Source organism: Chrysemys picta, chromosome 11 (genome assembly GCF_011386835.1).
Source record: "Chrysemys picta bellii isolate R12L10 chromosome 11, ASM1138683v2, whole genome shotgun sequence".
Classification (NCBI taxonomy): domain Eukaryota; kingdom Metazoa; phylum Chordata; order Testudines; family Emydidae; genus Chrysemys; species Chrysemys picta.
Genome location: NC_088801.1, coordinates 80,039,507 through 80,054,426, shown reverse-complemented (window position 1 = coordinate 80,054,426; position 14,920 = coordinate 80,039,507). Strand labels below are relative to the sequence as shown.

At 59.7% G+C, this 14,920-nt stretch overlaps 2 protein-coding genes across 6 annotated transcripts in view; one reads left to right on the top strand and one right to left on the bottom strand.

Moving 5' to 3' along the window:
- LOC135972145 (microtubule-associated protein 2-like) overlaps positions 1 to 14,920 on the bottom strand; it is a 957,474-nt gene that overhangs the window by 164,562 nt on the left and 777,992 nt on the right. The gene's annotated exons all lie outside the window — the stretch shown is intronic.
- LOC135974196 (zinc finger protein RFP-like) lies at positions 3,729 to 11,180 on the top strand. Of its 3 annotated transcripts, none has more exons than XM_065561240.1 (6): positions 3,729 to 4,293; positions 7,383 to 7,478; positions 8,207 to 8,437; positions 8,800 to 8,822; positions 9,575 to 9,687; positions 10,656 to 11,180. In XM_065561240.1, exons 1-6 carry the CDS (start codon positions 3,877 to 3,879, stop codon positions 10,715 to 10,717), a joined length of 942 nt encoding a protein of 313 aa, XP_065417312.1. In that variant the 5' UTR covers positions 3,729 to 3,876; the 3' UTR covers positions 10,718 to 11,180. The 3 variants fall into 3 exon arrangements, with proteins under 3 accessions (XP_065417312.1, XP_065417313.1, XP_065417311.1); XM_065561241.1 differs by having other exon boundaries at positions 10,359 to 11,180; XM_065561239.1 differs by lacking the exon at positions 10,656 to 11,180 and having other exon boundaries at positions 9,575 to 10,332.

Below are 14,920 nucleotides of genomic sequence, written 5' to 3'. Positions count from 1 at the left end.
TCGGTGGTGACTCCACTTCCATTGTCGATAGCCCCGTGGATACTTCAGAGGCAGCAAAAAGAGTAGCTAACCCGGAGTCTGAAATTCTGGATGAAGAAGTGGAGGTAGAAGAGGATGTGTAGCTCCCAGAGGGGTCTTCAGGTGGGGCAGGCAGCCAGGAACTTTTCTCCACTCCAGAAGTGCTCTCCGGGGAGCAGGAAGCAGATGAGACACCAGGTAAATTGCTGTGGCTTGTGTAGGGAATAGAAGAGTGGGAGGCAGGTTGTGTTTTTATGAGAGCTGGACATCGTCCTATGCAGCTAATCTGCATTGCCAAGCAGGGTGTCGATGGACATCAAGATCTCCATGGAAATCTCCAGAGAGGGGCTCTGGAAAGTTTCCAAGAGGTACTTGTTAATCCTCTGCCACAGATTCCAAGGGATTGCAGCCTTGTTAGTTCCCCCATTGTAGGAAACTGTCCCCTGCCATTTAGCAATCACTGAAGCTGGGAACAAAGCGGCACATAGCTGAGCTGCATATAGACCGGGGTGAAAGCCACAAGCATGCAGTAGTTGCGCCCTGGTTTCCCTGCTTACCTGCAGCAGTGAGATGTCAGCTAGAGGTGTGCCCGCCTGTGGAAAAGTATGTGATAATTTTAGAATGAGTTCCCTGCAAAGCTGCACTGCAAGCCGTGACTGTTTTCTCCATACGCACAACCACCCTCCCCCGGATCCCGACACTCACCATGACTGGGGTGCTTGCGGAGCTGTGTGCCTGCCCAGAGCCAGTGATAAAGTGATTGCTACTAGTTGCAAAAGGCCCTTGTTAACAAAATGTTTCAATCGTTTGCTGGAATGTAAGAACATAAGGATCGCCATACTGGGTCAGACCAAAGGTCCATCTAACCCAGTATCCTGTCTTCCGACAGTGGCCAGGTGCCCCAGAGGGAATGAACAGAACAGGTAATCATCAAGTGATCCATCCCCTGTAACAATCCCTCTTCTATGTATTGTCCACAGCAGCCGAGACCTCGAGGAACGCACCACGCACCCCTGCCGACCGGCTTTGGCAGATAAGGAAGAAGCCAAGACCCAGCAAAGAAGATATGTTCAGAGAGGTGCTGCAGCGCGATGAGAGACAGACTACGGAACACAAAGAGTGCTGGGAAGCCGAAAGACAGGACAGAAAAGAGAATGCAGCATTTGCTAGGCAAGCGACAGAGCGGATGATAAAAGTTATGGAGGATCAGACACAGATGCTCAAGTCTTTAATACATCTGCAGACTGAACAGATCTGGGGTCGACCTCCACTGCAGCACGTGCACATGCACAATTATTTGCCAACCCCCCCCCCCCCCATGCCCACACATTCCTTTTCACATCACAGTGCTCCTCAGTTTCCCCATCACTCCACCCTCTCTCACAGCTTGGACAATGAGGGTTGGTGCTCCATACACTTGTGAGGTTTTAACAATAAATAAAGGCAAAGGTTTCTAATGGGACAATGTTTTTATTCTGTGTTCTACAAAATCGTATAGCAATAAGTGCAGTATCGGGAACAGGCTTCTAAAGCATTTTCTCACATGGATCTTGGGCCCCAAAATTTAACATGGATGCCCCAGGGAAGCACCTCCATGGCAGACATGTGTTAGTGCCCCTCATTGTCAAAGTGGTTCCTCAAAGCCTCTCTGATGTTAATAGCCGCCCTCTGGGCTCCTCTGACAGCCCTAGCATCTGGCTGCTCAAACTGTGCAGCCAAGCGCTCTGCCTCAGTGCTCCACACCTCAGCAAACATATCACCCTTAGATTCACACCGATTATGCAAAGTGCAGCACGTGGCTATGACCACAGGAATATTATCCTCAGTAAGGTCTACCTGCCACAGAGACACCTCCAGCGAGCTTTCAGATGGCCAAAGACACTTTCAACTATCATGCAGCACCTGCTCCGCTCCTTGCTGCTGTCCAGGGGCCCTGTGTAAGGTTTCATGAGCCAGGGCTGTAAGGGGTAAGCCGGGTCTCCCGGGATTACTATGCGCATTTCCACATCCCCCACTGTGATCTTCTGGCCTGGAAAGAAAGTCCCCGCCTGCAGCTTTCTGTACAGGCCACTGTTCCTGAAGATACGAGCGTCATGCACCTTTCCAGACCAGCCTGCATTGATGTCTCTGAAACGCCCACGGTGATCCACAGACGCCTGCAACACCACGGAGAAGTATCCCTTCCTACTGATGTATTCAGAGGGAAGGTGATCTTGCGCTAAAATTGTAATGTGTGCGCCATCAATCGTCCCGCCACAGTTAGGGAAACCCATCTCTGCAAAGCCAGACACTATTTCATGTACATTTCCCAGAGTCACAGTCCTCTGCAGCAGCATGCGATTTATTCCCTGCACACGTGGAGGAAGACAGCCCCAGCAGTGGACTTCCACACTCCAAATTGATTTGCAACTGACCGGTAGCAGTCTGGATTCCCCAGCTTCCACACAGCGATTGCAACATGCTTCTCTACTGAAAGGGCAGCTCTCATTCCAGTGTCCTTGCGCCGCAGGTCAGGGGCCAGCTCAGCACATAGCTCCAGGAAGGTTGCTTTACACTTCCTAAAGTTCTGTACTCACTGGTCATCAACCCACACCTGCATGACAATGCGATCCCACCAACCAGGGCTTGTTTCCCTAGCCCAAAAGCGACGGTCTATCGTATGCAGCTGCTCTGTGAATGCCAAAAGCCTTGATAAGTTACTGCTGTCCATATCACACTCGGACGCCTGCAATTCCTTCTCTGTCAGTACCTTTGCGAGTAACGGTACTGCCATGTGCAATGTCCTCACGACAGCTAACAGCGCATAGGAGAGAAGTGCGGGATCCATCCTCTCTCACTGCAGATGCTGTCGCGCGCTTGCAAAGACTGATAGTTGGAAAAATGGTGCAAAAGGAAGCCAGAAACCATTGGAGGGCTGGGACACAAAGCAGTGCATGATGGGACATTTTGCACATCCCAGGATGCACCTCGCTCCGTTTCCGCCTTCCCACAACACCTAGCGACAGATGGTGTCACCAGGCACTGTGGGATACACACTCACAGTGCATTGCTCATCTTGTCGACAACGGTGCCCCGAATGTGGACACGATCTGTTAACAAAGGGAGCAAATGTAAACTCGCATTGGGGACATGTTTTGTCGATTTTTTTTTGTGTCGACATTAGTTTCATTGACAAAACTTACAATGGAGGCAGCAGCATCATGTAACAAGCTTATCACTAACTCAGACCCAGGAGCCGCAGGGTTTCTAATTCCTGTTCTTTATTCTCCACACTTCTCCCAGCACTAGCCACAACAGCTCTCAGCTGCTTCATCTCCTTCCCCTCCATCCCAACCTCAGCTGCCGCCCTCATTGGGACAGGGACTTTCTGAGGCTGGAAGGAACCAGCCCCCAGCCAGCCCCCAACTCTGCACAGACTGTCTGGGAGAGGAGCTGGTGTTAACCCTTCGCTAGCCCTGGCTCTGTCTCCCCTGACCCCCCAGGCTGTGACCAGGGCCGGCTCCAGCATTTTTGCCGCCCCAAGCGGCAAAACAAAACAAAAAACCCGCGAGCTCTACCGCTGCCGCTTCCTTCTTCACTTCTTCGGTGGCAGGTCCTTCCCTCCGAGAGGGAGTGAGGGACCCGCTGCCAAATGCCGCCGAAGAGCCGGACGTGCCGCCCCTTTCCGTTGGCCACCCCAAGCACCTGCTTCCTGCGCTGGTGCCTGGAGCCGGCCCTGGCTGTGACATGGGGGAGACTCTCCGCAGGCCCTGCTGAGAGCAGCAGGAAGGAAACACCTCAACCCAGCCAAACAGGCTCCTCTGAGCGCAGGAAAGTGAAACTAACCCGCAGCAGCTGGGTCCTGGGTGCCAAGGGGCCATGACTGCCGGGGACCTGGCTGGGAGCTTCCAGCATGAAGTGACTTGCTCCGTCTGCCTGGAGTATTTCACAGACTCGGTGACTATTGAGTGTGGGCACAACTTCTGCCGGGCCTGCATCAGCCAGTGCTGGGGGGAGCCGGAGCCAGACTTCTCCTGCCCCCAGTGCAGAGAAATGGCCCTGCAGAGAGACCTGCGGCCCAACAGGCAGCTGGGGAACCTGGTGGAGTTAGTGAAACGTCTGAGGCTGCAGGCGGGGCCAGAGCCCGAGGGGCAGCGAGTGTGTGAGAGGCACCAGGAGGCTCTGAAACTCTTCTGCGAGGAGGATCAAACCCCCATCTGCATGGTTTGTGACAGATCCCGGGCTCACCGCGCTCACGTGGTGGTTCCCATCGAGGAGGCTGCCCAGGAGTACAGGGTAGGGAACAGTTATCTGAATGGCTGGGACTGCTTCTCTGCAGCTACAGAGCTCCCTGTGTGTGTCTGACCAGCCCTGGGTTAGAGCCAGGGAACTGCCTGATAATGAGATTTTTGTGCCGTGGGAATTTTTCATAATATTTTGGATGAATAGTATGTGCACCTCAGTGTCCCCTAGGTAGTGCATGTTTAACACCAACAGACCCTAGTTGTCGTCAGCGGGGATCAAAGCTGGGGACCTGTGGAGCTTAATGCACGAGCTAAAAGACCTGTTCCTCTTCTCCACGGCTGTAGGAGGTTAATACATCTTTAGCTGGTCTAGGTGCCGCTAAAGGGGGACAGAGCGCCACACCAAGCAGGCATGGGTTACACATGGCTAAGGCTATGAGTTTTTCACAGAGGTTGCAGAAGCCACGGAATCCGTGACTTCCAGAGACCTCCGTGACTTCAGCTCGCAGCGGCTGGGAGCTGCAGACAGCTGGGGAGCTCCTGGCTGCCACGGCCGCCGCGGTGCAGGCCCTCGGAGCAACCAGCGAGCCCCCACAGCTGCCCAGCCGCTGCGAGTGGTGTGGGGACCCTGCAGCTGAGCTCCCCATTTTGTCAGGGATATTTTTAGTAAAAGTCATGGACAGGTCACGGGCTTCTGTGAATTTTTATTTATTGCCCGTGACCTGCCATGACTTTTACTAAAAATATCTGTGACAAAATCTTAGCCTTACCCATGGTTAACTAGGTGAGGGGTGTTTACTTGTAGAGACCCAGAGATTCAGTCATGAGGGACAGCTGGCTGCCTGGGGTCCCATGCCCATGGAGTGTCCCAGAAGACAGTGGCCTGTAGGGCTACCATATGTCCGGATTTCCCCGGACATGTCCAGCTTTTTGGTCTATAAATAGCCGTCCGGGAGGGATTTTTAAAAATCTAAAACTGTCTGGGATTTCCCCCCGGTCGGCTATTAATAGACAGAAAAGCGGCGGCCAAACGCCGCTGGGCACCCAAAGCCCCTTCCCGGCTCCCCCCATCCCCTGCAGCCTTACCACTCCGTCCAGCCCCGCAGCTGTCTTCCCCCTCCTCCCCTCCCCTGAACGCTCCGCCCCCTGCTCCTCCCCCTCCCCTGCTTCCCGCGAATCAGATCTTCCTGGGAAGTCTGAAAAGAAGCAGGGGCAAGCGGGAGGCAGCAGCAGGTAAGCTGGGGCGGGGGGGCGCGAGGAGGAGAGCTCCGGGGAGGCGCGGCCCTGGCCGAGCGGCGCCCGCCGGCCCCAGCGGTTCCGGCCCCAGGGCGGTGGTCCTGGATCGAGCCCCAGCACCTCGACCCAGGCCTGGCTCTGGCCCCAGCACCTCCGGCCCGGCCCGGCTCTGGCCCCAGCACCCCGGCCCGGGCCCGGGCCCGGCTCCGGCCCCAGCACCCCGGGCCTGGTTACGGCCCCAGCACCCCCGGCCCGGGCCCGGCCCCAGCACCCCTGGCCCGGGCCCAGCCCCAGCACCGCCGGCCCCGGTTCCGGCTCCGGCCCCAGCACCGCCGGCCCGGGCCCGGCCCCAGCACTGCCGGCCCCGGTTCCGGCTGAGCGCGCCAGCCCAGCCCCAAGCCCCGCAACCCCGGCCGGAGCGCAGCCCGATTCCTGGGCTCTTTAAAGCCGGCCCTGGTCAGGGGACAGGAAGGGGGGGTTGGATGGGTCGGAAGTTCGGGGGGGCTGTCAGAGGGGCAGGGGTGTGGAGAGGGGTCGAGGCAGGCAGGTAGCAGAGGGGGTTGGATGGGTTAGGAGTTCTGGGGGTACTGTCAGGGGGCGGGGAGCAGTTGGATAGGGCATGGGAGTCCCCGGGGGTCTGTCTGGGGGCAGGGGTGTGAATATGGGGTGGGGGTGTGGATAAGGGTTGGAGCAGTCAGGGGACAGGTAGGGTCGTAGGGGGTTCTCAGGAGGGGGCAGTCAGGGGACAAGAAGCAAGGCGGCTTAGATAGGGGGTGGGCTCCTAGGGGCAGTTAGTTTCAGGGGTCCCAGGAGGGGGCAGTCAGGGGACAAGGAGCGGGGGGGGGAATTGGGGGTTCTGAGGGGGGCAATCAGGGGATGGGAAGTGGGAGGGAGTGGATGGGGGTGGGGCAGGGGCGGGGCTAGAGAGGGGCTCCTCCCCCACCAGTGTCCTCTTTTTTGCTTGTGGAAATATGGTAACCCTAGTGGCCTGGACATTTGGCCCCAAACAACAAATGACCATGGATGGCCTGTCCTCTGTGGGAAGCCAGCCAAGTGTGCCCAGCTGAAGGACAAAGGACTGGGATGGGGTTCTAAGTGTGGGCTGCTGGAGGCAGGAGAGCAGCTTCTGCACTGGGACTACAGAGGGGTCAGAGGGCTCTGGGACCGACCCAGATGGACCTTTCCGTTTTCTGTGTTAACTAATAACTGTCTGCGCTGTGTTCCAGACATGTAAAAAACCAGGGAGAGTCAATTATTTTTTATTAAGGTCCAAATTTCTTGGTCAAGGCATAGTCAAGGTCCAGAGAAAATAATAAAAAATAACAACAATCATGATAATAAATAAATAAACATATTTCAGGATCTGCTCAAAAGCATCAGGTGGTCCAGATTTAGCCTCGGTCCGCCTGTTGATTACCCCGGTAATAAACCCCTCTGCTTTTACAATGCTGGTTGAGTCACTCCAGAGTAAGGAAGTGGGGGTACATGGCTCCCTTGGGGCGTACAAGTCTCCCTTGGGTGTCCAGCTCTGGTGGACTTGCTGACGTGAAGCAGGGGTGCTGAAGTCTCTGAGAGTCAGAGTCAGGAGGCGGTGAAGCCAAGTGGCTTTCCTCATTGGAAAAAGTGTGACCCTAAGGGGATTGCCACACTAAAGAGCTCCTCCCAGGGGCTGTTCCAGAGCACCGGACCTATGGCAGGGAAACAGCCTGGAGATGATGGTGCTGGGGAGGGACTGGGCCAGGCCCAGCAGCTCTGCCTCGGGAGTTATCTTGGAGCTGGGGTCACTTTTTCAGCGGTCTGGAGAAGGGTCTGCTCCCACCGCCTTACTCTGCTTGGTGATGATGTTGTCGCTGGGCACAAACCAGTGACCCCAAACCAGCCCCCAGAACCATTGTCTGTTTGCAGGAGCAAATCCTGAGCCTCCTGCAGCGTCTGCGGGAGGAGAGAGAAGAGCTCCTGGGACTGAAATCCGACTGGGACAAGAAGAGTGAGAGGCTCCTGGTAGGTGCCCTGCCCTGCCCAGCCGGTTTGCACAGGGGTGTCAGTGAGAGCAGCGGAGGATCTCTGTTGGTTGGGGTCTGGGTGGTGCAGAAGGTTAAAGGTTTCCAGGGTCAATGCAGGGAGACGGTTCAGGGTCATTTTAACCAGTGCGGGGCAGCCTCTGCTCTCAGGTGCCTGGTATACATCAGAAGTGACCCCACCGAAGTCAGTGGGGTCAGGGTCAGATTCCTCTGGGACCCTGGGGTTAGTTCCCACTGGAGTAAAAGGGTTCACCCCAGGGTAGCTGGGAGCAGTCTCTGGCTCTCTAGTGCTGGGGGTGGGGAGGGCAGGGGCAGAGGCCAGTAAAACGGCTGAGCAGGCAGGGATGTGGCAGGGGTCAGGGCGGAGCAGGGGGAGATTTGTGCTGATCCCAGGGTTTGAGTGTCAGACGTTCCAGTGAGGCCATTGGGTGGTTTGGGCAGCACCATTTGCCAAGGCCTGGTCTGCACTTCAACCTGTTGCTGGTACAGCGATGGGGGGGAGGGGGGGGCGGTGATTGATTGTAGGGGGGTTGGTGATTTTTGGTGACATTTTCATACTAGCAAAAGGCCTAGTGCAGACACAGTTACACTGGCAAAGGTATCGAATGAAACGCTCTGTGCAGCCCAGACAAGGCCCTGTACCATTTCCCATGACCCCCACTCACCCCGTGTCCCTGCCCTGCCCCTGCGTCTCTCTGCGCACCCCAGAGGCAGACGGAAGTGGAGCGGCAGCTGGTGGTGTCCGAGTGCGAGCGGCTGCGCCAGTTCCTGGCTGAACAAGAGCGCCTCCTGCTGGCCCGGCTGGCAGAGCTGGACGAGGAGATGAAGAGGAGGAGGGAGGAAAATGCCACCCACCTGGGTGAGGAGATTTCCCGGCTCAGCGCCCTGATCACGGAGCTGGAGGGGAAGTGTCAGCAGCCCGTGCTGGAACTGCTGCAGGTGAGACTGTGTCAGATGCACCCAGAGCCCAGTGTCGGGAGGGGACGGCCCCCGAGACCCTGTAAAGCTCAGTGCAGAGTGTGCGGCCGGGATATCTGCAGGGCCACGGGCTGCAAAGAGAGAGGAGCTCGGACTCTCGGGGAGGTGGTGGGAGGCTGGTGAAAGGCTGTTCCAGCCCCAGAGCTCAGCGCAGGAGGCCCGGCCATCCCTGGAGGGCAGCGCTGCTCCCCCTAGCACAGCCCTTTAGTGCTGCCACCCCACTCTGGAGCAGCCCGTGGGGCTGGGGCTGGGGCTGGGAGAGCAGAGTGACCCGGCTGGGCCATGGGCACTGACTCTCTGCTCTGTCTCTCCTTCCCCTCTAGGGTGTCAGAAGGGCCGTGAGCAGGTACGTCCGGGCTCCGTCTGCCCCTCACGCCCCGTCGGGTTGGGAAGAGACTCAGAGCCCAGGCTGCAGACCCAGTGCCCCAACTATGGGAGGGTCTCACCCTCTGGATCCAGCCCCCCTCCATCCCCATTGCCGTGGGGCTGCAGCCGCTGTGTCTGTGTGACCCACCCAGGGGAGGGGATTGCCCTACAGCTCTGGCTGGAGACCCCTCCCTGGGACCAGGCTGGCTTGGGTGATTATTCATGGGGCTGGGGGCCTGTCACCCCAAGGGCCCAGCTGGGACCTGGCCCCAGCCCTGTCATGGCTGTCCCGTGTGATGGGGCCCAGGGGCCTGTGGGGAGAGAGCCGAGTGTCCCAGCCCAGGGCCGACTGGGGCAGAGTCCCCGTCCCAGAGCCTCCCACCCCATGGGGAGTGACAGGCCCCTTGGAGGCTGAGAGGAGAAGCTGAGGAGAGGCTGGGCCAGGAGAATGGGCCCCTCTCTCAGCCCTGGGATCGGCCCCTCCAGGCCCTAGTGGGGACGTGGGACTGGCCGGGTGTGAGGGGAGCCGGGGCTGGCCCTGTCCGGGCTGGGTTTTCTCTCTGGATGGAGAGAGGCCCCCAGTCACCAGGCCGGCCCTAAATTCCCTGGGCAGTAGAGGTCATGGCCCCGTTAGCCCTGCCTATGGTCCAGCTTCCACCCGCTCCCTGTCTGGCTCTGGGGGGCAGGAACTTAGGGCTGACGAGGGGGAGGAATAAACACACGTCTCTGCAGGGGCGAGAAGGCGACGTCACCGCATCCAGCGCCCGAGTCCCCTGAGCTGGAAAAGAGAATCCGGGATTTCCCGCGAGAGAACAATCTCCAGGAGGCTGTTACGGGATTCCTGGGTAAGGGGCGCTGCTGGGGGTTTGTCTCTCGTTGTATTGGAGCAGGGCAGGGGAAGGGATTTGGCCCAGCAGGTTGGGCCCATATTACTCGTGGATCAGCGCTTAATTCAGAGCACTGTGACTGCCCAGCTCAGAGGGGCCCAGATCCCAGGAGAGCCCTGGGGGTCCCAGCTTCCCTGGCTGCTCAGAGCAGAGCCCAAAGGGGAAGATTTCAGGAGAGCAGATAATTCATAATCATGAATCTGTGTGCCCAGCGCTGCCTCCCGCTCTCTCCCTGGTTATCTGAGCGCAGGGGCTGATGCTCTTGGTTAACGTGAGACGTTATCACAGACTCAGGGCCGGATTCCCGCCTCCCTGACTGACACCAGCTGAGCATCAGGGCCCTCATGTTTGAGCACCTTGGGCCAGACTTTCAAAGGTATTTAGGTGTCTGGTGGGAACCTCCAAAGCACCTAACTCCTATGGACTTGCCTAACCTGCTTCAGCACATTTGAAAATCCCACTCACTGTCTACCTGCATCTTTAGGTGCCTAAATATCTAGGAGAAGCTCCCTCCTTTTGCCTTGGTCGCCAGCCTGTGCTGGGATATTGTATCAGCTTGAAAGAGCTGTGGCTCTAGTAGTGGTGAGACAGGGGTTGTGGCTAATTACTCTCTCTCTCTCTCCTTCCAGAGGGGCTGGCTGCAGAGAGAGGGGAGACTCCTGGGTCGCTGTGCTAGGGCAGGGCACGACAGCTGCTGGGAGCCTGTTCCCCTGTCTGGAGCAGCCCCTGGGCTGGGCGGGTGTGACGGGCTCTGCATGGTGGAGAAACCCAGCCGGGAAACATGGGACAGAAAAGCCGAGGGGGAGTCGGAGCCTGTTGAGCCCTGGTCTGTTGTGAGACGGTGCAGAGCCGGGGGCTGTGGGGAGCAGGCCCATGTAGGTACCTAGCTAGAGCTGCTGCTGAACAGTCCGTTCTGTTTGTGTCAGGACGTCGGCTCTGCCCCACAGTCTCTGCAATGAGCCCCGCTCCGGGTGACTCTGCTGGGTGAATTCTCACCTCTCTTTCTCTGCTGGTTGTTCCAGGACTCAGAAGAGCCCGAGGAGTTGCAGGTAACTGTGGTCAATTCTGTATCAATGACTCCAGCCCCCTCCCTTGGAAGAGATTCACTCCCTGCAGCTGCTCCTGGCACCACCCCCCAGTGGTGCCTGCAACCTGGGCTCCCTTCTGGGCAGGGCCCCAGGTCCTGGGAGACACGCTGGCCAGGCCCAGGGTCTCCAGCAGGGCCATTTGTGCTGGTCCTGCGCTCGCTGCCAGAGCTCCCAGCCCCTGACCCAGCCCGGCCTGTTGTCCCAGCGCTGACCCCTGCCCTGCAGGTGGGGACCCTGCTGCTTTGCCTGGCTGAGCCCCCCTCTCTGCCGCTGCCTCTGTCTCTGCGCTCGCAGGCTCAGCCTGTGCCAGGGCCAATGCGGCGCTGCTGGGGCCGCTCCTTCCCTCGGCACCTGGATTCTCTGTGTCTGGGGCAAATGGCCGGGCGAGGGGGCGGGGATCTGCTCAGAGACACATGCCCTGTACTGCACCCAGAGGGCAGAGACCAGGCAGGGCCATGCAGCAAAGTGCCACCACGCTGGGATTAACCCTTTCCTTCCACCCACCCCACCAGCCCCCGACCGGTCAGTGCCACTCGACTGCCAACGCTCTGATCCCTGGGACCTGCGTCCAGCAGCTCGGGGGAGTCGCTGGGTGAATGTGTGGGGCAGTAACCAGGGCTCCCTGCACTCCTGGGTCTCCGTGTGCCATAGGCGCCGACTTCCCCTCTATCCCATGGGTGCTCGTTGCCCCCCCCATGGCCCCGCCCCTGCACCACCCTCGCCCCACCCTAATTCTACCCCCTTCCCCAAAGTCCCCGCCCCGCCTCTTTTCCGCCTCGTCCCCTGAGCGCGCCGCATCCCTGCTCCTCCCCCTCCCTCCCGGAAAGTCCTAAGCGCTGCCAAACAGCTGTTAGGTGGCGGGAAGCGCTGGGAATGAGGGAAGGAGTGGGGATGCGGAGTGCTCGGGAGAGGGGAGGACGCAAGGCGAGGGGAGCTTGGCTGCTGGTGGGTGTGGAGCACATGCTAATTTTTCCCCAAGGGTGCTCCAGCCCTGCAGCACCCATGCAGTCGGTGCCTATGCCGTGTGAAATGGGGAAGGCCCCGCACTGTCACGCAGCCCTTAGGGGCTGGGCAGTGAGCATTATTATTGGTATCACGCCCACGAGTGCGCCAAGCGCTGCAGAGACAGAACAAGAGGCTGCCGGCCCCGAAGGGCTCCCGGTCTGAGTGCGGACCAGGCCCCGCAAGGGGAGCCGCAAACGTTGAGGTAGTGCCAGGATCCCAGTGCACCCTGATGCCTGTCCGGCTGGGTCTGACAGTATTGTAGTGACACTGCTGGTGCCGTGCTGGGCCCTGGGTCACCCCAGTTCAGTATCCAGCCATCAGGGGGGCTCAGGACCCCCAGGGTGGGGCAGGGGGAGCAGGCTCAGAGACAGCCACAGGTTTCAGGGAAGAGGGAACAACCGGGGAGCTGGGATGAGGAGGCCAGGAGTCAGGTGGGAGGCACCACCCTGTGCTCAGCTGCTCCAGGTTCACACTCAGGGACGCAGGCTCCATTGGTCCCCCCAGACAGACCGGAGAGAGGGAGGCTTTGTCCGCATGGGGAATGGGCAGCAGTTCTGTTAAATGGGGGGCACTTGTGCAGACTCATCATGGTGTGGCACCCCCAAGCTCCCCCTCAGCTGGCTCTGGGTGGCCCTGCCACTGCCCTGCCTCAGTTTACCCTCTTGAGAACTCCTTAAACTGCTCCACACAGTCCAAAAGCTCTGAGACAAAAGTCCCCTGCTGGGGTCCACTCTGAGTTTAATTAAACCCCAAAATAAAATCTTTTCCTTCACTCTGCTCCAGCCTCTGGCTCGAACTCAAGGCCCTAACTCTCCTTGAGTCAGGAGCCCCCAGCCCTCCTTCCCAGAGCTGGGTTCAGGTCAGACTGTACCTCTATTCCCTGCAGCCCTCACGTGCAGGGCTCTGTCTTCATTCAGCTGCTGTTTCTATCAATGTCATCTCTGGCAGCTCCTCTCCCTTAGGGGAGCTCCTCTCTCTAGGAGCACCCCTTCCAGGGTCTTTGCTCTGGGAGCTCTCCTCGGATTGGATTGGATCTGATCTCCTCTCCTCTCCTCTCCTCTCCTCAGCGGCTTCCTGTCTCTAGGACCCTTCACTGAGCCCGGGTAACCCTTTATCAGGCTCATTAGCTATTTAGCTGCCAACCAGCCACCTAGGGATTTAATTACTTCCAGGGAGGGGCTCGATTGGCTGGTTCTCCCTTAAAGGAGCCTGTCATAGGTAGGCTTGGCCCTGACTCCCCGTAAAGGGCCGGCCCCATGACCTCCCTTCCCCTGGTCTACCCAAAGCCGACCTCTACCTAAAGGCAGGCTTGACCATGGCTAACACTCGGTTATGTTCTCCAGCCAGGGGGCACTTCCTGGCCAGCTGCCATAAGGAAACCTACAAGGCCCTTGGCCATATTTTTATTCTTGTCACTGAATTGTGAAAAAATGAAGAGACCAGGAGTTGTGTTCCCCACAGTCCTGTATAGTTCATGTGGTGGGCAAAATCCCCCCTAGTCTTCAGCCTGGCGTAGTTCAGAACAGCTTGTACTCTGTAAGTCAGAGTCTCCTCTGGCCGTAGCAGAGGTAGGCAACAGGGCCGGCTTTAGCAAGAGCGGGGCCCGATTCCTGGGGGCGGGGCTTGCTGCAAGCCCCGCCCCCAGGAATCGAGCCGCGCTCCGGCCGGGGTTGCCGGGTTTGGGTCCAACCCGGAGCCGCTCCGCGGGGGCCCCGCCGGGGGGGGGGAGGGGGGAGACCCGACCCGAGCCGCGCCGCGCTGCGCCGGGGGACGGGGGGGAGACCCGACCCGAGCCGGGGGACGGGGGGGAGACCCAAGCAGCGCTGGGCCGGGGGATGGGGGGGGAGACCCGAGCCGCGCCGGGCCGGGGGAGACAGGGGAGACCTAAGCCGCGCCGGGCCGGGAGAGACGGGGGAGACCCGAGCCGCGCCGCGCCGTGTCGTGGGAGACGGGGGAGACCTGAGCCGCGCCGCGGGGGGGACGGGGGACACCCGAGCCGCGCCGCGGGAGCTGAGCCGAGCCGGAGCCGCGCCGCGCCGCGGGGGCCGGGCTGGAGCCAAGCCGGGCCAGAGCCACTGGGGCCTGCGGGAACGGGCCGCACCTCCCCGGAGCCCTTCTCGCGCCCCCACCATCCCAGCTTACCTTGTGCTGCCGGCCCGCCCCTCTTCTTTTCAGAGATTCGCGGGAAGGAGGGGAGGGGGCGGAGCGTTCAGGGGAGGGGAGGAGGGGGAAGTGAGCTGGGGGCGGGGTGGAGAGCTGCAGCGCGGGGCCCTCTTGGCGCGGGGCCCAATTCAGCCGAATCGGCTGAATTGGCCTAAAGCCGGCCCTGGTAGGCAATAGCACCCGGCTTCCACCATTGCCCTCATCCTGCTGTGGCAGATACGCACTGTCTACAGAGCTTCCCTCTCAGCCGGATACACACCAGGTGTGTCCATCACAAGGCCCTGTAATGCTCTGCTAGGTCTGGCTGGGGTCTGTTACACACAGTGCCACCTCGTGGCTGCACAGTACAATACAGGTTAGCCTTCCCCGAGAATTGGTAACTGGCCTCAGGCTGCCACAAGGTCAGGGCCGGCTCCGGGCACCAGCCGACCAAGCACGTGCTTGGGGCGGCACCTCCGGAAGGGGCGGCCAATCTTGGGGTACCAGGGGGGCGCTCGGAGTTTTTTGTTCTTGTTTCAGCGGCGCAGCACGGGGGTGGCGGGGGCTTCGGCGGCGCTGGGGGGGCGGGGGTTGGCGCAGCGCGGCTCTCGGGGTTTGGGCAGCCCGGCCTGGCGCTGGGGGGGGCGGAGGTTTCGGCGGCCCGGCGCGGGGAGGGGGGGGGTTGGCAGCCCGGCACAGTGCGGCGTGGCACTGGGGAGGGGGGAGGGGGGTTCGGCGGCCCAGTGCGGCACGGCGCTTGCGGGGGCAGGGGTTTCGGCGGCAGTGCTCTTTTTTTTTTGCCTGGGGCGTCAAAAAAGTTAGAGCCGGCCCTGCACAAGGTGCCTGCAACAGCTGCCTCCCAGGACACACTCACCCTCCTGCCCCCCCCTTGGGAGTGACATTTGTCTTTCACTCAGATAGCTCCTTATTAGCATCTCTAATTATTGCTGAGCACA

Bases quoted from the DNA above. Each gene is read 5' to 3' on its own strand.
- LOC135974196 (XM_065561239.1), top strand. From the start codon at position 3,877: ATGACTGCCGGGGACCTGGCTGGGAGCTTCCAGCATGAAGTGACTTGC. The intron at 7,479-8,206 runs GTAGGTGCCCTG...TGCGCACCCCAG, and splicing joins AGAAGAGTGAGAGGCTCCTG to AGGCAGACGGAAGTGGAGCG. The intron at 8,438-8,799 runs GTGAGACTGTGT...CTTCCCCTCTAG, and splicing joins CCGTGCTGGAACTGCTGCAG to GGTGTCAGAAGGGCCGTGAG.